The sequence below is a fragment of the Neofelis nebulosa genome, chromosome 2, assembly GCF_028018385.1.
Source record: "Neofelis nebulosa isolate mNeoNeb1 chromosome 2, mNeoNeb1.pri, whole genome shotgun sequence".
Taxonomy (NCBI): Eukaryota; Metazoa; Chordata; class Mammalia; order Carnivora; family Felidae; genus Neofelis; species Neofelis nebulosa.
Genome location: NC_080783.1, coordinates 171,051,699 through 171,072,775, shown reverse-complemented (window position 1 = coordinate 171,072,775; position 21,077 = coordinate 171,051,699). Strand labels below are relative to the sequence as shown.

Here is a 21,077-nt window from a genome sequence, read left to right as displayed (position 1 = left end):
GGCACACACAAAAATGTGGTTAAATTTTCATGTTAAATGTATATTAAATTGGCAAATGATCAGTTACCTTATGACTTGCTAAGACATTAAAAACCATTCTAAAAAATACACAAATACTATTAGAATAACACTTTGATACCCCCATTTCAAGTACCAATAAATTAGTCACAGTTAAATCATGTCTCAACATTCTTCCACAAGATGGTGTGTTACAAAAAGTCATGGTTCTCCCCTCACTCTACATTCAGAATCACTAATGGAACTTTTTAAAAGAAACACCCCTGAACACTACTCATAAGCTTCTGATAGAGTAGTTCTAGGACAGAGCCTGGGCCTCTCACACTCCAGAGACAGTTAATGTTAAGAACTACTGGTACAAGTTCTTGATATGAGAATGTTTTAAGAAAACTGAAGTATATGGAGGGTTGGGATGTGTTCAGTATCGTATCAGTGTTCTCGGAGGAAGTCTCTTCTTCAATCAGAAAATAGTGTTGCATGACAGTTAAATCATAGGAATTTTAGGGTTCTTGATACTGTCACTGAGATTCATGTGAAACACTTTAAACTCTTCCATAATATAACTTAATGAGAAATGACCTACAGGTTATTTAATATTCTTTCCCTTATGTATACCTTCCCCGTCCCTTGCCCTAAAGATGAGAGTATTTGTTACCTTAGTTTTAACGAATTTCCATTCTTGACTCCTGGGCTTTACTTATTGTGCATGTGGATCCTCTGTCCTCAAATGTATTTCTGAGGTTATGCCTTTCTGACTCCTTTAGTTCACAACCCTTTTGGTCCAACACTGTTGACTCACCTGAAAAATCTTTTTGTGATTCAGGCTTTGAATTGGTGTAGACAAGATGAATGTGACATACTATTGCCAGTTATAAAGGTAAACTGGAGGAAGGATGTCAACCATCTCCTATGCTCTCAGGAGAAGTAGACATTTTTTGAGATCTTGTTTCAACATCAACTAAAGAATAAAGGCACTGTATATGATCAGTTTTTAAGTGATTCATGTCAATGGTCTATGGATCAAAGGGATAGATTTAAAATGTCTTTCTGTAAGATATATAACGACACAAAAACACATTGTTCAAAACACTCCTCAGAAAATCATTAATCGGATAAACCTGGCAAGTAATTGAAAATAAATATTCTCCAAAAAAATTTTTGCCTAGTTTTTCATGTCCTATATTTTAAATTAGTTCTTAATTTAACTAAAACTGCTAATTTTACTTTTTACATATACTTCGTAAAATCTATACAAGTGTTAAAAAATATAACTTCTCATTCCTCTGGTAGATTAAAATCAAACACTAGCTCTCTGTCATTTTTATGGTGATCTAAGACAGCTTTAAAGCAGATTTCTGACTTACCAGTATAGCTCACTAGACTTATGAAAAGACCAGCTTGTTTATCTGAAACACAAGAATCTTCCATGTTAATTGCTGAGAGTCATGAAGTGCATACTCCTATCAGATTTGAGGATTAAAGATTTACTGTCACTGGTAGCAGCTATCCCAGTTTTTAATCATTATTTATAGACAAAAGTTTCATCAGAGAAACTTACTTCTGCAATTTGTTCTAAATCCCTCTGAGTATCTAAATGGAAAATAACTTAGAAACCAGTTTTAAAATTTCACAAACCACTTATCAATATCTGTCTCTACCCATCCATTTATTTAACTTGGGGCTCTCTGGCCTATAAAAGGTCAATTTCATTTCATTTTTACTTTGCTAGTTTTGGAACAAGTTCTTGTATCAACTCAAGATTCTCTGCTTTTGTCAACAAAAATTTTTGAAGTCTCAGTAAAATTAGTGTAAACGTTCACATATTTAATAGTACCTTTAAAATAAGCATTACTACATTTAAAATGGTTCCAAAATGAATCTATAAATGGTAATATAAATTAAAAAATACAAACTTAAAGTAAATAAATTTAACATTAGCTATGGTATAAATAATAGTAAATGTATAGTGAGTCATTACTTTTGAGTCTTTAAAAAAAGATAACAGCATATTACCAGAACATGAGAAACCATGGCCATGATTCTCAAACTTCAGTGATCTACATTTGATAATGTTTTGGCCACTGCATTCTTCAATGAGTAGTAAATTAATGCTAGAATTTCCAAGTCCCAAGTCTTGTCTTTCAATAGATCTTAACTTCTTTCCACACTCAATGTTGAATACATGGCTCTTTTCAAATGAGTAAGACAAGTGCATTTATTTCAAAGATCCATTTTGCGCAGGCTCATCCGACTGAAGGAATCTCTGGAGAGAAAATGAAGGGATACAAGTAAACGATTTTCGTATATTCCTTTAAAATATGCTTTACGGTACTTCTTTCTGCCAGAGTTATCTCAAAGTTTTATCATCCAAAACTTAAAAATGTTTTTTTTGGCCAAGGTCTTTTTTTTTTTTTTTTTTTTTAAATGTTTATTTTTGAGAGAGACAGCACAAGTGAGGGAGGGAGAGAGAGAGACACACAGAATCCGAAGCCGTCTCCAGGCTTCGAGCTGTCTGGGGTTCCAGCCCACCAACCCTAAGACCTGAGCCGAAGTCAGACACTTAACTGACTGAGCCATCCAGGTGCCCTTGTCATCAAAGTTAACTTTCAAATTATGTGTTCATCCTATACATTCTGCCTTATATATCCTAATTTATAAACACCGCTACAAAGTATATTACAGTAACCACTTTGCCAAATCCACTGATCTTTATTCGTTTTTCCAATAAGTGTATTAGATATTGTGATAAGACGGGAACTAATGGGAGAGATTTCAGAAAAAGATTTGGGATTATTAAAAGGGAAAAAGGGCAGGTGTTTCTTATTTAAAATGTTAAATTCCAAGAATTCAGTGGTTCTTAAACTTCTGGGTTTTAGGTCTTTACACTTAAAAATCGAGGGTTGTTTATGTGGGGTCTAAATTGATATTTACCGTATTAGAAATTAAAATTAAGAAAATTTTAAATTATTACTTTACAAGATAACCCATTACATGTTACTATAAATAGCATTGTTTATTAAAAATAACGTAAGAATGTTAGAAGAATGGCATTCTTCTAATGTCTGGCTTATTAAAAGGCTAGATTTTCATATCTGCTTCTGCATTCAATCTTTTACAATATCACATTGCATGTAGTCTCTGGAAAACTCCACTATACTCATGAAAGAATGAGAGTGAAAAAAGTATTTGTTACTAATATGAAATTAGTTTTGATTTAGGAACCTCAAAGCATCTCAGGAACCCACCCCCTTCTTTGTGTTCTAGATCACACTTTGGGAACCACTATCTTAATATCTTTTAAGCCTACAGCACAATAATGTTCCAGATTCTGTTAATCAGCAAAATAAATTCAAGTTCTATGGAAATGCTATTTTCTAAGTTCTGAAGAAATTAAGAGTGAAGAGAATATTCTTCAGTACCTCTTAATGTATTTTATCTGAAACTGGTTTCTTTTGTTTATCCTTCCTGCCATCAGGGTTTACCCTGAGGCTTATGATCTCCATGAAAGAAGAGGGCAGGTACAAAAAGATCATGTTCAGCTTTGAATCTCAAAGCTTGGTTGTTTGGTTCTGTGGAAAATAGCAGTCTTGAAAGCTAGACACTGCTCACCACACCAGCATCCCCAAAAAGCGTCCCCCCCCCCACCCCGGCAAAACTGCCTGCAAACATTTAAAAAAGCTTGGGGGACTGACCATAATAGATGGCAGAGGAAGGCAAAACTCAGGATTATGGTGTGAAGGGGAAAGCTCCTTCAGATAGAAAGGACACAATGTTTCCACTGAAATGGGCTACAGATTTGAAGAAAGCAAGACTAGCCTTAGCAAACGGCATGACTATGTGAGGGACCCAGCACTCTCTTCCCAAGACCTTAGACCGAGGAGTTTAATAATAGTTGCCGTGGGTCGAGGCAACAAGAAGGCAACAATTCCAAAAAGATGGGGGATGGGGGGAGCACAAAGTAAAGGGGACTGGTGCTGCTCCCCACTAAGAATTTCAAGAGGAAACAGATCAGTATAAAATGGTGGATGCAAAATATATTTTGCCAGAGATAGGATTTTAAGAAGGCCGGCTTTGGATCCTCTGTCCCCCATCCCCTCCCCGACCCTCCCACGCTTTCTTTCTCTCTCTCTCTCTCAAATAAATAAAAACTTTAAAAAGAACCCCCCCCCCGTCTTCCTCTGTTATTGTAGAGCTACAACAATGCTCCATGTCAGGGACATGACATGCAGGCACTTAGTAGACATTCTTTGATTTTTTTTTTTTCCCAGAGGTCTAGATGTAAAAATATATTGGATCACTGAAGAACAGGGACAAATTCCCAGATGATCAAATAGCTAGTTTGACTTAGCTGTATGTATTTATACCAAAACATTGTTTTCACATAAGCAACTTCAGAGGCCTTCCAGATATTAACTAAGTACAGTTTAAGAGCTTTACTGTTGTTATCAGTTCAAAGAAAAGGGTGGTCAAGTATTGATGCCACAATAATTCAATAGTTGTATGTAGATTTGGATTTCAAAAGGCAAAACAAGGGCAGTTAACATGCCATGTCCAGAATTCAGGTGCTAAAAAAGTAAAATGTTAAAGCACTACATGCCTAAAATTTAATTTCCATTAACAACCTCTTAAAGGTAGGTATTATTTTATTTGTCACAATTTGTGGAGAAAAATACTGAAACCCTCTCAATATTCCATGGGGTCACCTGTTTTAAAGATAATTTTTTAAATTTATTTTTGAGAGAGAGAGAGAGAGAGAGAGCACGAGCGGGTGAGGGCAGAGACAGAGAGACAGAATCTGAAGTAGGCTCCAGGCTCTGAACTGTCAGCACAGAGCCTGACACGGGGCTCGAACTCATGAACCATGAGATCATGACCTGAGCTGAAGTCAGATGCTTAACCAGCTGAGCCACCCAGGTGCCCCAGGTCACCAGTTCTAATATAACCTAGAAGAACATACTGTATACTATTTACTGTTAGGGCTGAGGAAAATTACCCAGTTCCTGGTACATTCTACTTAATTCTCCCATGAAAATAACAAAGTGTAACAGGATTTTAAAAGAAATAGTCTTAGGAGGTCAGACTTAGATGTTGTATCTTGGTTAGTATGTGTGCCTAACACAACTTTATTATTCTCAAATTACAGAACTGACTTCTATTATGAGGGTTATTCACAATAGGCTACTTTAACTTGTTAGGTCTCAAGAGACAATATCTGAAACCATGTAATAAAGTTACACTAATTCATTATTAAAACAATTCAAGCAGATTTCATTTTCCTGAAGATATCCAAAATAATAGAAAATAAATAAGCATACCTGTGGCAGGTGACAGGTAATACTGCCTTGTATAACTGAGGGATCTTTCGGTTTATCAGAGGCTGTAAGGCCTCTTTAAGGCGATGATAGTTTCTCTCCAGTTCCCTTTGATACTCCTTTTGATCTGGCCCAATTAAGCTCTTATTTTTTCTTAATGCATCCTCACACCTAGGAAAAACAGTGTGTTATCAAAAGATTTCTTCTGGCATAGTTTGAGGGCTTGATGCTATTATACATACTCGCCATGATAAGGTCAGTTTTTCGGCTGAATATTAAATATCCTCTCTTGCTTTGGGTTTAAGGCAGGGAACAGATGATCAACTAGAGTTCTTTTTTTTTTTTCTTACCATTTAATTTATTTTTTTAATTTACATCCAAGTTAGTTAGCATACAGTGCAACAATGATTTTAGGAGTATCAACGTGAGTTCTTTTAAACTCTACCATTCAGTTTTCATTTAATTGAAAATTATATATTTCTTAATGTTAAATCTTAAGTCATTTTTCTCCACATCACCGCTAGACTAAAAGCTCTTTAAGGGATTCAACCCCCCTCATTTATGTAGCAACAATGGCTTCTGGCACCGTGGTTTGACAGTATTCAAATAACTTTCTTAAATGAATAGTTCTTGATAATAATCCTTTGTCCAGTTTATTTTAGATATTTAAGAAAACGTATCTGGACCCTAACATATCAATATAGTAGGATGTTAAACAATGTATACATATCATTACTGGCAGAATTGTAGCTAAGTGATGTTTCAGAGGAGAATGTGTAGCTTCAAATGCTTATATATATTTTTTAAAAAGGCTAAAAGGGAAGAGTTAAGAAACTCAAAAACAAAACAAAACAAAACAAAACAAAACAAAACAAAACAAAACAACAAACCCGGAACAAACTCGAAGTCAACTCACAATCCGCCCACACAGAAAACAACCTGCAAATTCTACTATACATCCTAAGGATAGATAATTCCACTGTAACAATTATTCTACAGTAGAGAGGGGGAAAAGACGTATTTCTGAGAAGAGTTTCCAACTCCCGTTTCAAGGCTGGGATATCAAAACCTAATTGGGACTCTAAAGGAAAAAGTGTAATCTCACCCATAAACACAGCTGCAAAACTCCTGAACAAGACAACAGGGAACTATTCTTCTAATATGTCACACATCCAAGCTCCCTACACTCCTTTGATAAAAATTTTAAGTTTGTCATGATGAAAATGCAGCATAACAAATAGGTGGGAACTTCTTTAACCTAAGTATCTAAAAAAAAAAAACAAAACCTGAAGAAAACACTATACTCAATGGTGAACATTCTTTCCTTTTAGATCAGGAACAAGAAAGTGATACTATTCAACATAGTACTGGAGGTCCTAAACATTACTGTGAAAAGGGAAAAAAAGATTCTTTTTAGAATTAACAAGTGAGTTTGGCAACATCCTCATGTAAAACTATAAAATTCAACTGCACTCTGTATACCAGCAAACATAATATAATTCTAACGATACCATTCACAAAAGCATAAAAGTGTGAAATACCAAGAAATAAAACAAGATACAGAAGGCCTCTATAGAAAATTAAAATATTAAGAAAACAAAAGAGAACTATATCATATCTATGGACTGGAAAGAGTCCGGTTATAATAAAGAAGTTCAACTCTGTCAACTTATCTACAGACTCAGATTATTAGTTTGGGGGGGGGGGGAGGGTGGTAGTGGGAATGATAATTTGATTCTCTAATCTACATCAAAAGGAAAAGAGCCAAAAATAGTCCTTGAACAAAAAATGAGAGAAACTGCTCTGCCAGATATCAAAGCTGCAGTAATTAAGACAGCATGATACTGGCTCAAGGAGAGAGAAACAAAACTGTGGAAGATAATAAAGTGCACACCAAAATGAGCACCTAATTTATGATAATACCGCAAAGCAGGAGAAAAAGGGCGATCTTTGAAATAAGTGGTGCTGTGTCAACTGGGTATCCATATGGAAAAGAAATCTGACCCCAATTCATGCCATATTTAATAAGTGGTATTGAGAATTATCAATTATTATGGACAAAAATCAAACCAATCCCACCTTGAACCATACTCAAAACTCAACCGCAAGTGGATTTTTTTTTAAAAAGTAAAGCCTTTTTTGCTTTCTTCCCCTTTGTTTAACCTATATTGAGTTTTAGAGATCCCATTAAGTTGGGTTTTAGAAGTTAATACAGAATACTATGGACTCAGTGGAAACGTAATTTCTTAAGACACAACAAGCAACAGTCATAAGAAAAAGACTGAATCCTTTAGCTACATTAAATTTAAGAACTAATGTTTATTTTTTTAAAAAGGGGGTGCTAAACCCTAAATTCAGAGAAGATATTTGTGATACTTAACAAATGATAAAATATTATATATCCAGATTATATAAATACTCAGAAATCGGTAAGGAAAAGAATCCAATAGGAAAATGGAACATGTAACTTTACAGACAGGAAAGGGAAATGGCTAACAAACACATGACAAGATATTCAACCTCTTTGAAAAAGGGAAGTGCAAATTTAATCCATAATCACATATTATTTCACACTAAATTGGTTAAAAGTCAAACTGCCAGACAGTAAGTAGCGGTGAAGTTATATAGCAACAGGAAGGCTCAAACGCTACTGGTGAGATTTAATTTTGGCTTACTTTGTTTTTATTTTTTAAGTTGTTAAAATTTTTTGATTTTAATTCCAGTGTAGTTAACATACAGTGTTCTATTAGTCTCAAGTGTACAACATAGTGATTGGACATAGTCTAAACATTACTCAGTGCTGATCATGGTAAATGTACTGTTTAATCCTCCTCCCCTCTGGTAGCCATCAGTTGGTTCTTTATAATTAAGAGTCTGATTTTTGGTCTGCCTATCTTTTTTTTCCCTTTTGCTCATTTGTTTTGTTCCTTAAATCCCACATGAGTGAAATCACATGTATTTGTCTTTCTGACTTATTTCACTCGGCATTATATCTCTAGCTCCATTTGTGTTGTAAGTGGCAAGCTTTCTTTTTTACTCCATTGTAAAATACTCCATTGTATATATACACCATGTCTTGTTTACCCACTTATATCGATGGACACTTGGGCCGCTTCCATAATTTGGCTATTGTGAATAATGCTGCAATAAAAAAAAAATTTATTCACAATAAAAAAATATTGTGAATAATGCTGCAATAAAAATGTATCTCTTTGAATCAGTGTTTTTGTATCTTTGGGGTAAATACCCAGTAGTGCAATTATTAGACCTTAAGGTAGTTCTACTTTTAACTTTTTGAGGAATCTCCGTACTGTTTTTCACAATGGTTGCACCAGTTTGCAGTCCCAGATTGTGCGAGAGTTCCTTTTTTTCCACATCATGGCCAACGCCTTTTTTTTTTTTTTCCATTCTGAAAGGTGTAAAGTGATACCTCACTGTAGTTTTGATTTGCATTTCCCTGATGGTAAGTGATGGTGAACATCTTTTCATGTGTCAGTTGGCCATCTGGATGTCTTCTTTGGTGAAATGTCTGTTTATGTGTTCTGTCCATTTTTAAATTGGATTTGTTTTTGGGGGCACTGAGTTTTATTAGCTCTTTATATATTTTAGATACTAACCCTTTATCAGATATGTCACTTGCAAATATCTTCTCCCATTCGTAGGTTGCCTATTAGTTTTTGTTGATTGTCTCCTTCACTGTGCAGAAGCTTTTAATTTTAATGTAGTCCCAGCAGCTTACTTTTGCTTTTATTCCCCTTGCTTCAGGAGACATATGTAGAAAAATGCTACTATGACCGATGTCAAAGAAATCACTGCCTGTACTCTCTTCTAGGATTTATATGGTTTCAGGTCTCACATTTAGGCCTTTAGTCCATTTTGAGTTTATTTTTGTGTATGGTGAAAAAAGTGGCCTAGTATCATTCTTTCACATGTAGCTGTCCAATTATCCCAACACCATTTGTTAAAGAGACTTTCCCATTGCATATCCTTTCCTCCTTTGTCAAAGATTAATTGACCATATAATTGTGAATTTATTCTGGGTTTTCTATTCTGTTCCATTGATCTATGTGTTTACTTTTGTGCCAGTCGCATTCTGTTCTGATTACTAGAGCTTTGTAATATAACTTAAGTCTGGAATTGTGATACCTCCAGTTTTGTTTTTCTTTTTCAAGACTGCTTTGACTATTTCAGGTCTTTCATGGTTCCATACAGATTTTAGAATTATTTGTTCTAAAGTTCTGAGGAAAATGCTGTTGGTTGGGGTGCCTGGGTGGCTCAGTCGGTTAGGCGGCCGACTTCGGCTCAGGTCATGATCTTGCGGTCCGTGAGTTCTAGCTCCGCGTCGGGCTCTGTGCTGACAGCTCAGAGCCTGGAGCCTGCTTCAGATTCTGTGTCTCCCTCTCTCTGACCCTCCCCTGTTCATGTTCTGTCTCTCCCTGTCTCAAAAATAAATAAACGTTAAAAAAAAAAATTATAAAAGAAAATGCTGTTGGCAAGGCGCCTGGCTGGCTCAGTTGGAAAAGTGAGCAACTCTTGATCTTGAGATTGTGAGTTCACGCCCTATGCTGGGTATAGAGATTACTTAAATAAAAACACCATAAAAAAGAAAGAAAAACGTTGGTATTTTGACAGAGATTGCATTAAATCTGTAGAATGCTTTGGGTAGCAATTTTGTTCTTCCAATCCATGAGCATTCCATCTTTCCATTTCTTTATGTCATCTTCAATTTCTTTCATCACTGTTTTACAGATTTTTAAAAAATGCTTATTTTGAGAGCACACACAAGCAGGGGAGGGGCAGACAGAAAGGAAGAGAGAGAGAATCCCAAGCAGGCCCCGTGCTGCCGGTGGAGAGCCTGATGAGGGGCTTGATCCCATGAACTGTGAGACCAGAGCTGAAATCAAGAGTTGGACACTTAATGGACAGAGACACCCAGTTGCCCCAGTATTTTATAGTTTTCAGAGTACAGGTCTTTCAACTCTTTGGTTTATTCCTAAATATTTTATTATTTTGGTTGCAACTGTGAATGGGATTGCTTTCTCAATTTCTCTTTCTGCTGCTTCATTATTAATGTATAAAAATGCAAGAGATTTCTGTCCATTGATTTCTTACCCTACAACTTTACTGAATTATCAGTTCTAGTAGTTTTTTGGTGGAGTCTTTAGGGTTTTCTATATATAGTATTATGTCATCTGCAAATAGTAAAAGATTTACTTCTCCCTTGCCAATTTGGATGCCTTTTATTTCTTTTTGTTGTCAGAATGCTATGGCTAGGACTTCCAGTACTATGTTGAATAGAGAGTGGACATCCTTGTCTTGTTCCTGATCTTAGATGAAAAGCTCTCCGGTTTATCCCCATTGAGTATGATGTATGCTGTGGGTTTTTCATATACAGCCTTTATTATGTTATGTTCATTCCCTCTAGACCTACCTTGTAGAAAGTTTTTATCATGAATGGATGTTGTACTTTGTTAAATACTTTCTCTGCTATCTATTTTTTAAATTTTGCTAATGTTTATTTTTATTTATTTTTGAGAGAGAGAGAGAGAGAGAGAGAGAGAGAGAGAGAGAGAGAGCAGGGGAGGGGCAGAGTGAGAAGGAGATACAGAATCTGAAACAGGCTCCAGGCTCTGAGCTGTCAGCACAGAGCCTGATGTGGGGCTCGAACTCACAAAATGCGAGTTCATGACCTGAGCCGAAGTTGGATACTTAACTGGCTGAGCCGCCCAGGCACCCCTCTTTGCCATCTATGAAATGATGATATGGTTTTTATCCTTTTCCTTATTGATGTGATGTATAATGTTGATTGACTTGTGAATAGTGAACCAACTTTGCACCCCAGGAATAAATCCCACTTGATTGCAGTGAATGATTTTTTAAAACATATTGTTGGATTCATTTTGCTAGTATTTTGTTGAGGATTTTTGCATCTATGTTCATCAGAGATACTGGCTTGTAGTTCTCTTTTTTTGTGGTGTCTTTATCTGGATTTGGTATCAGGGTAATATTGGCCTCATAGAATGAATTTGGAAGTTTTCCTTCCTCTTCTAGTTTTTGGAATTGTTTGAGAAGAATAGGTATTAAATGTTTGGTAGAATTCGCCTGTGAAGCTGTCCAATCCCAGGCTTTTGTTTGTTGGAAGTTTTTTGATTATGGATTCAATTTCGTTGCTGGTAATCAGTCTATTCAAATTTTCTATTTCTTCTTGCTTCAGTTTTGGTAGTTTATAGGTTTCTAGGAATTTATTTCTTCTATGTTGTCCAATTTGTTGGCATATAATTTTTTGTAGTATTCTCCTGCAATTTTGTTGTTGTTTTGTTTTGAGAGAGAGAGAAAGCACATGAGCAGAGAAGTATTGTTTATACTTCTGTGGTGTTGGTCATTATTTATCCTCTTTCATTTGTGATTTCGCTTATTCAAGTTCCTGCACGTGCACTCTCTCTCTCTGAGTCTGGTTAGAAGTTTATCAATTCTGTTGATCTTTTCAAAGAACTAGCTCCTGCTTTCCCTGACTATTCTATTGTTTTTTTGTTGTTGTTTTTTTGTTTTTTTTTTTTTTAGTTTCTATATCATTTATCTCTGCTCTAATCTTTATTATTTCCTTCCTTCTGCTGGTTTGGGGCTTTGTTCTTTTTCTGGCTCCTTTACGTGTAATGGCTTACACACTTTGGAAAAAAGTGGCATTATCTGGTTGAGGTTGAACCTATGAACCAACAACACTACTCTTAGGTATGTAACTCCTAGAAAATCTGTTGTCAATTCAGAAAAAGAAGGATATTTGAATATTACTCTTTGTAACAAAAACAAAACAAAAACACAGGTAACTACCAAATATACACCAACAGAAAAATGAATAAATCGTGGTATATTCACACAATGTAATATATAAAAATAAAGTAAATTTAGGTGTATCTCACAAACTTTGAAAACAGCAAGTCACAGAAAAATTATATTCACTGTCCATTTATATAAAAATATGCAAAATGAAAGTGTATTATTAAAGGATACATTAATTTATGAGAAACCATAAAGACAATAAAGGAAATAATAAATATGAAATTCATGATAGTGGTTACCTCTAAAGGAAAGTAGAGATGCTATCAGAAAAGAACATATGAGGAGGTGATCTCAAAGCAATGATAATGTTATTAAGCAGGGTGGGTAGGAACATGATTTTTTTTTCTCCCTGTTCTTTAATAACAAGTGTTATAAATATTAAATCCATTTAAGATTTAATGAAAATTAGTTTTAAAATATAAATCCCAAAATATAAGAAGTAAACACATGCAAAAGTGTTCACTGGTTTTAGGAATAAAAGAATGCAAACGAAAGTACCATTTAAACTGATTAACAAGAGATACCCTACCTAAATGGCATTACTTAAAGCAAGGTGTGCTGAGATTAGTACACTTGCATACTTGGCACTGTTTGATACTTAGAAACTTTTTGCAACGCATGATGTATTAAGGGCTCGTAAAAATGTTCGTGTACTTTGGCTTAGTCATTTCATGCTTAAAATAGTATGGAGGCTCCTCAGAAAATTAAAAACAGAAATACCATTTGATCCAATAATCCCACTACTGGGTATTTACCCCAAGTAAATGAAAACATTTAATACAAAAGATATATACACCCCTATGTTTATTGCAGCATTATTTACATTAGCCAAGATATGGAAGCAACCTAAGTGTCCACTGATAGATGAATGGATAAGTAAGATATGGTATATACAAACAATTGAACATTACACAGCCATGAAAAGCATGTGATCTTGCCATCTGTGACAACATGGATGGACTCAGAGATATTATGCTAGGTGAAATAAGTCAGACTAAGAAAGACAATGATATGACTTCACTTATATGTCGAATCTAAAAAACAAATGAACAACAACAAAAGAGCAGAATCAGATCTAAGTGCAGTAGGAAGATGGGCAAAATGGGTGAAGGAGAGTATGAGGTACAGGCTTCCAGATATGGAATGAATATGTCACAGGCACAAAAGGCACAGAGAATGGCATAGAGAACATAGTCAATGATACTGTAACAGCATTGTATGGTGACGGACGGTAGCTACACTTGTAGAGAACACAGCATAAGGTATAGGAAATCACCATGTTGTATACCTGAAACTAACGAAACATTGTGTCGACTATAATAAAAAATATTTTAAAAAATCCAACACACTGGATAACTACATCACGCTTAAATTCAACTTAAATTCAAACATTTGATGAAATAAAGTAACCATCAGAAAGTTTTAACTTTAACTGAAAAACAAAAAATGCTATGTATATTGTAAGTGAATTTTTATAAATATATATATACATGCATACTGATATAAAAAATTAAAGGTAACACAAAAGGTAGCATGACTTTAATAAAATAATAATAAAAAAGGCTATAATTTTCTTGATAAGATTTATATTTTATAGTTTGTTTGGTGTTTCTGCCTTTTTGTCATTTAAAATGAAGAAAACCTTCTCTACAGTTGGTAACACTTAAGGAGACCTGAGCACTAAAAAAGTTCATTACCTTATCATCAATATGCACAGAGGAGGATATATATGAATGTAATCATGTAAAAATTCCAAATAATGGCAAGAAAAGCCGTATCTGTCTATAATTAAATGTGTATGACCTAAAGAAGTATGTATTGTTCCAAGACCATCTGGCTGACAGATAGCAGGGTGTTTTTGGTTGTTATTTGAAACTTTCCTAATAATAAAACTAATGCCAGCTATTAGTCAATTTTACAGGTATAAAGCAGATTTCCTTCTTTCACTACCACAGTTCATTTACTTCATATACTTGGAGCTGTTTCCTGCTGCTTCCTAAAATCAAACCTAGAAGGGGTCTAGGCCACTAATCAGATTATGGAATCTCAGACTTCCAGTGAAGCTTTTTGAAGTCTTTTAAAAGATATTCACCATGTTCAGGCAGGAGAGACTGATAGGAATTCATGATAGCTATTGCAATGAGAACATGGGAAATTCCATCTTAAAATACTTGATTATGTTAGCATTCCTCATAATTTTCTGATGACAAAACTGATATAAAATTATCTCTACCCCTGATAAAGCTGTTCAATGAATAATTTGATAAGAGAAAGCACAACAGGGAGTCAAAGACTGGGTTCTGATGCTACTTTATTAGGTGATTGTCATTTACTTAATGGTACACAAGGCTCTTACAATCTAATCCCAGTCCACTTACCCAGTATTCGACTGCCTCTCTTCACAGATTTTATGGTTCCAGCTTCATTAAACTATTCACCTTTCTCCAAAGAGACTCTGAACTTTGCTCATGCTGGGTTTTCTTTTTTTCTCTTCTATTTAGTATATGCTTTCTCCCTGTATCTGTCTGAAAACTAATATTCTTCCTTCCAAGGTCCATATCAAATGTCGACTCCTGTGTGCAATCTTCCCTGGCATGACCATGTAAAATTAATCATTCTCTCTATTTTGCTTTCAGTGTTAGTAAAGCAGGAACCAGTATCAAGTTGATAAATGACTGTTTTTCCTACTGTTTCAAAATTTAATATTTACTAAACACCTATTTATTATGTGCCAAATATTATTTGTGCAGAAAAGAGTTAACTGTAGGCCGGAGACTGCTATCCTTCGAAGGCCTGTTTGCAAGGATGGCGCTTGGTTAGTGTCTTGGAATTTGGACTTTGGGAGGTAATCATTCCCAGAAGATAAGAGCGGCTCAATGTGCCTAAACTATTTACACAAACATTATGGCTTATGCTGAATACCTGCTTTCATTCTGTGAGTCTGGAATTCTGGTAGATACCAGGGAGAAGGTGTCTATGTGACCAGCCCCCAGCAACAATCTTGGCACTGAGTCTCTACCGAGCTTCCTGGGTAGACAACATTTCACACATGCTATCCCAGCTCAGTGCTGGAGGCGTCAGGAGCTCCTGTACAAATCCCCTAAGAGAGCATTGTGGAGCCTACAGCTGGATTCCCCAAGACTTCACTGTGCCTTTTTCCTTTGAAGGTTTTACTTTGTCCCTTCTCACAGCAACAAATCATAGCCATGACTACATCTATATGCTGAGTCCTGTCAGTCCTCCTAGCAAATCGTTAAAACTGGGGGTGGTCTTGGGGACCCCGACACACCCATATATTATTTCACTTAACTTGCACAAGCAGATATTATTATCCTTACTTTATATATTAGAAAATAAAGGATCATAGAGATTAAGTGACCTGGAATAGGACACATGATTACAAAGACAAGATCTGAACATAAATTTTTTGCTTCCACGTTTGTTGCTTCTGTGTTTCCTGAGGGAAGGGAAACCAAAACTTTCCCATTGAAGGTTCACCATAAATAATGATTCTCAGGTTAAATAGTTAAATGGTCTAATAATAGTTTCAAGTTAAAAAAAAATTTTGAGTCTGGGCTCTTCTAATCTTTAAAATAAAAAATATGGCATTACAGAGTACTGGATATGTAGGGGGGGATACATAGAGGCCCGGAAGGAACAGGAAGTAACGCACAAACTGTTTCTCACTGTGAGATGCTTTCCTAGATTCTCTCTTTTGAATAGTCCCTTAAGGACTTTATACCATTCTGTGGTTTGGACATTCTCAAATGTGAGGATCTTTATGTAGGAAGTCTTGAGTACCTTTTAGTAAAATCTTTGAAGCACAGTCGTAGTTTATTATGATGTCTGAAGAGTTTTGGATCACTGGGTATTTCAGATAGAAAAACCTGGGCAACTTCCAAAGGCCCCTGTAAAATAAGAACATAAAACAAGTGTGTTTTGGTCTTCTCTAAAATCAGAGGTAGAATTTACCCAAATGATTTTTTCTTAGCAATGAGATGGTTCCACTTAAGCTTAATGCATGTATGTCTATGCCTATATTAAAACTTCTCACAGACAGATTCTGGCAATTGATTTGCAGCTTCTCTTAATGCCAAATCTTACATTTTTAAGTACTGCAATTAAATTAGTGCATTTTTCAAAGAAAAGAGGAGTTCAAGGACTGACTATCGTATTCATAGAAGCATTGTGCTTTGTACTTTTTATATTCCATAATTTATCCTGGATGCAGTCAGCTGTTGGAGATGACCTTTTGTGACTGTTACACCTTTTGGAAGTAAAACCCCCAAATCATGTATGTTTTTAGGGGTAAAGGTGTTAAAATATTTACTTCAGTATTGAAGTAAATCAGTATCGATAGGGCAGTATCAGTATTGATAGGGCACTTTTTGGTTAAAATATAAGATACATAATATGAAATCTTACTTGAAGCCTTTCTGGATTTTACCTTACCCTGGAATATTCCCTAATCATCAGCAAGAGAAGCTGAATGAACCCATCACAAGGAGATAATGGGGATGGCTTCTAATCTGCATATGACAAAACAACAATAATACGTACGTATGTTATTAAAACTTTCAAAGCGAATCCACATTATTTATTTCCTGCTCATGACTCACTGTGAAGGAGATGTGGAGAAGAAACACCAGGGAGTACTAAAGGGGCAGGCATTCGCATGTATGTACATAGCTCTGAAAATGAGGCCTTTTTAGATCACGTTCATTTAGGACAAGATTTTAAAGGAAAGGCCATTTTAAGTGAATCAGTTCCTTCTTAATAGAATGTTTGAGAACAGATGGGTAGACAAATACAGGCAGTACAGGAGGAGGCATGAAAACCTTAGTGACAGATCATACTAAAAAGATTTTTGTTTTTCAGTCTATCTTCATTTATCCTTTGTGACTTCTGCAAACCACTTCTAACACAAATCTTTTTCTGCCTGATCTGACACTTACCTGTGATCTCTGTGAAATGTAATCATGACATCATTCCCAATTCCATTTATGACGGAATTTACAGAGTACTAGCAAAAAGCACTAACCTGATTCACTGTTGTGCCTACAGACCCCTGGAGCACCATCTGAAGCATTTTGGGGTCTGCTGGATCCTGATGTGTTGCAAATGCCAACTCCTGAGTCTTTTTCTGCATATCTTCAATAGCAACTTCAATTGGGGTTAAGATGATCTGGATGAAATAACATTAGGTCAGTGTCCTGACTGAAAACTATTTAATGAGCTTTATATATAATCAATTTTTTAAAAAGTGGAGACTAAGTATAAATTATTGTCCAATAACATAATTCCAAACTTTGGATGCCTTAAAAAAAAAAATCAACCTTTTAAAGCATAAACCAAGGGTAAACAGGGACCAAGAAAAGAAGCTGAAATTAATGACTCAAAAATGGGTAAACTTCTAGTACGTTTACACATGAGGGGCAGTACATAATGCTACATCCACACTGTTCTCACATGGCTGCAATGTATTGGTTTCATTAATCCTAGTTCCCTGTTTGGGGACTTACCTCCTCCTTGTGAGTGACATTGACCCTTGTTTTAATATAAGGAAAGGCATGAGAAGTAGTCAGAATGGTCTTCCGTTTGAATTGTTCATGAAGTTCCCCATGGGCACGGCCATCTAAAGTGAAGGGCGTACAGTACATGAAACGGCGAAGATTATAATTTTTGTCAAAATAGGTGATTCTGTCCTTCATCTCATATGTGTCAAAGTATGGCTCCACATAGGTAATCTGAATGTATGCCTAGGAAAGAAAAAAAGCCCTTCATTTTCTCACTGTTAAGTCATCATTTAGTCCTTCTCCCTCAAAACCACAGTCTCAGAGATATACGTATGTACATTCTGGTCTAATTAACCATACCTTGTTAGGATCTAATTTACACTTGTCTACAGGATTAGAGTCCTTGATTACTTCAACCACATCCTCTCCAAATCTTTCTCCATAAAATCCCTACAATAAAGAAAAAGAAACCTTTTACATGAAGTTAACATTAGAGAGTAGAGAAAGCCTCTCAGGGAGACTTCTGACCAAAATTAGGCTAAGTTCTTGTACAACCATCCGAATAATTACAAAATAATTATTTAGGTTCACAAAAATTATACTTAGCCTATTAATCTGATTTTATTCCCATCACTCACTTTAACACAAAATAAAATAACAATTTTCTCCAATAAAAATACTGGATTCCATAAGAGGTCCTCAAGAAAAACAAAAAGGGAACAGAAAGCAGAAACAAAAGAAGCTCAGTATCTTTGATGTATAGAATCTTACTATTGAGTTTGATGTGGCCTGACTTCTTACAGATATGGGTCAATGAACCAGCATTCATTTTATGAATGATTTAATATTCCAGAATTTTCAAATAAAGGCATTGATCTGTTGAAAGTTTTATACTGGTTTAGATTTTGAAAAGTCAGCCCAGTCAAGAATGTAGTAACTTTGCCATTTAACACTGAGTAGCAGCATGGGCAATGGATGGAGATATTCAATAGGAAAAATTAAATCTGAATCATCAAAGGAGAACCCCTGCTCTTCCCTCAAAGATAAGTTTTATGATTGAGTAAATTTGGAAGACACCATGTCAGCATTTCCCAAGACTTATTTAGCTCTTAAAAAATAAAAAGTCACACTTTAAGCCAATTTATGGAAGGTGAACACAAGCATGTAACAGTCAAGAAATTAACATCAGCTGAGAATAAAAACAAGCCCCAGAACATTGCTTCTCCAACTATTATGTGAATAGAAATAACCCAGGGATCTTGTTAAAAATGATGAATTTTTTTCTTTTGTTTCAAGTTTTTATTTCAATTCTCATTAGTTAACATATAGGGTAATATTGGTTTCAGGAGTAGAATTCAGTGATTCATCACTTACATATAATACCTGGTGCTTAACACAAGTGCCCCCCCCCCTTTTTTAATGTTTTATTATTTACTTTAGAGAGATAGAGCACAAGTTGGGGAGGAGCAGAGAGAGAGAGGGAGACACAAAATCTGAAGCAGACTGCAGGTTCTGAGCTGTCGGCACAGAGCTTGATGTGGGGCTCGAACTCATAAACCGCCAGATCATGACCTGACCTGAAGTCGGATGGCTCAACCTACTGCGCCACCCAGGCGCCCCGTAAGTGCCCTACCATCACCCATCCACTCTCAGTTTGTTCTCTACAGTTAATGTCTCTTATGGTTTGCCTCCCCCCACCTCTCTTTTTTCCCCCCCTTCCCCTATCTTCATCTTTTTTGTTTCTTAAATTCCACATATGAATGAGTTCAGAACGTCTGGGGTAGGGTCTGAGACTCTACATTTCAAACAATCTCCTAGATGATGCCCGGTGCTTTCTAGTCCTGGACTGCCTTTTGAGTAAAAAGAATAAAGAAAGGTTGGAAAGAGTAACTACAGCAGAGAAGATTGGTAAACCTCTTAATATGAAAATTTATCATCTTGGTGAAAATGAATAAGGAGTGAAAAAGAAGGTTAAGGGGTTCTAAGAAGTGTTTTCAGGGTGTGATTTCAGGCTTTTAAGCCCTAAAGGAATCTCCCTGGGAATCAGGCCAAAGAGATAATGCATTTGGGTCAGAAATTTCTTGAGGTTCTAGTTCCAATTCTATTATTAGTTGCTACGTAACTGCTTATGTCTTTTTCTACAAAGTGCAGATAATACTATACACATTTCTCTGTAAATCACAGTAATTCTGAAGGGTGTAGGGCCTTCTAAGACAGATGTGAAAATAGAGCCTCAAAAAGAAGCAGTTAATATTATTTTACTGTTGCCATAAAAGATTTGAAGGATTAGAAAGCATATTACTGCACCTATCAAAAAATCTTTATTTTGTAAAGGAGTAGTTTGGCATGATCTGGCTTATTAAATGATTAGATCTGGATCTGACAGTCTATTCATCATAGAAAATACAAATTAAAGATGACATTTATAAACTACTGCAGCATTCACCTCCAATCTGTGAGAGATCTCCGCAAGTTTGGTTATTGCAGGCTCCTTGTAGACAAATTCCTGTTCATCCAAATCCCCGAACTTGGTTCCATAAAAACCAACACGAAAATAGGTGCCAAACATCCGCTTACCATCCTAGGTGTAGGAAAACAAAGAAACCTTAATACAAAGTTTTTTTGTTTTTTACATTATGTTTAGATTGCTACTACGGTATAAAATTCTCAAAAACTGCAAAAATATTTAATTTAAAATTACAATATTTTATTTCTCAAATGAACTTAAAACGAAGTAAATAATCTTTCTTTTTCATTTTTTCTAACAAATAACGTTATGCAATTAGGACTTTTATCAAGTGACTAAGTCACATATGGTATAGGTTTTTCACAGTTTGTACCAAGTGACCACCTCAAATTGGTCTGTGTTTTTAAGTCCCTACGCAACTGAGATAAATTATTTTCCTTACTGTAAGAAAAGATGCTTGGGATACCATGAACTGTGTCTTAATTATTCTGAAATTACAGCATACTAAATAAAGTTAAATTTAAAAATAACACTGATATTTTTAGTTAGCATTTACCTTTATATATAATCCCTTTACAAATGTAATAAATGAGATCATGAAAGTTAAAAGCCGGGTATATAGCACCTGGCACAGAGGAGACAGTAAATGTCAAGACCATCAGGAAGCCCTGACATAAAAAATTTACAATAGGGAATCCCTCTGCCAATAAAAATATTTATACGTGGAAGAGTAACTAAAAATGGAATATAAAGGGGAAAATTCATGAATGAAAGATAAAAAGAGAAAAATTTGACATGAGTTGGTTATTCTAAAGTCCCCAAACCACCTACTGCATGCATTAACCACACATTCAAGTACAAAGTACACTAAGATCATCTGAACTCTTACACAGTGCATTTGAAAACAAACTCCTTCAATAAAGATAA

At 35.4% G+C, this 21,077-nt stretch overlaps 1 protein-coding gene across 12 annotated transcripts in view; it reads right to left on the bottom strand.

Annotated features, from left to right (window-relative positions):
• Positions 1-1,821: 1,821 nt before the first annotated feature.
• Positions 1,822-21,077, bottom strand: part of DOCK7 (dedicator of cytokinesis 7) — a 233,067-nt gene continuing 213,811 nt past the window's right edge. For 7 of the 12 annotated variants that reach the window (XM_058717167.1, XM_058717162.1, XM_058717163.1 and 4 more), the window contains 7 exons: positions 20,130-20,255; positions 18,044-18,133; positions 17,690-17,926; positions 17,209-17,352; positions 15,969-16,075; positions 5,334-5,501; positions 1,822-2,281 (listed from right to left, as the gene is read on the bottom strand). In XM_058717167.1, the coding sequence (XP_058573150.1) occupies positions 2,239-2,281; positions 5,334-5,501; positions 15,969-16,075; positions 17,209-17,352; positions 17,690-17,926; positions 18,044-18,133; positions 20,130-20,255 (915 nt within the window). In that variant the 3' untranslated portion in view covers positions 1,822-2,238. Of the gene's footprint in view, positions 2,282-5,333; positions 5,502-15,968; positions 16,076-17,208; positions 17,353-17,689; positions 17,927-18,043; positions 18,134-20,129; positions 20,265-21,077 lie in introns of all 12 variants that reach the window. The other 5 variants (XM_058717161.1, XM_058717164.1, XM_058717166.1 and 2 more) reach the window with 1 other exon arrangement.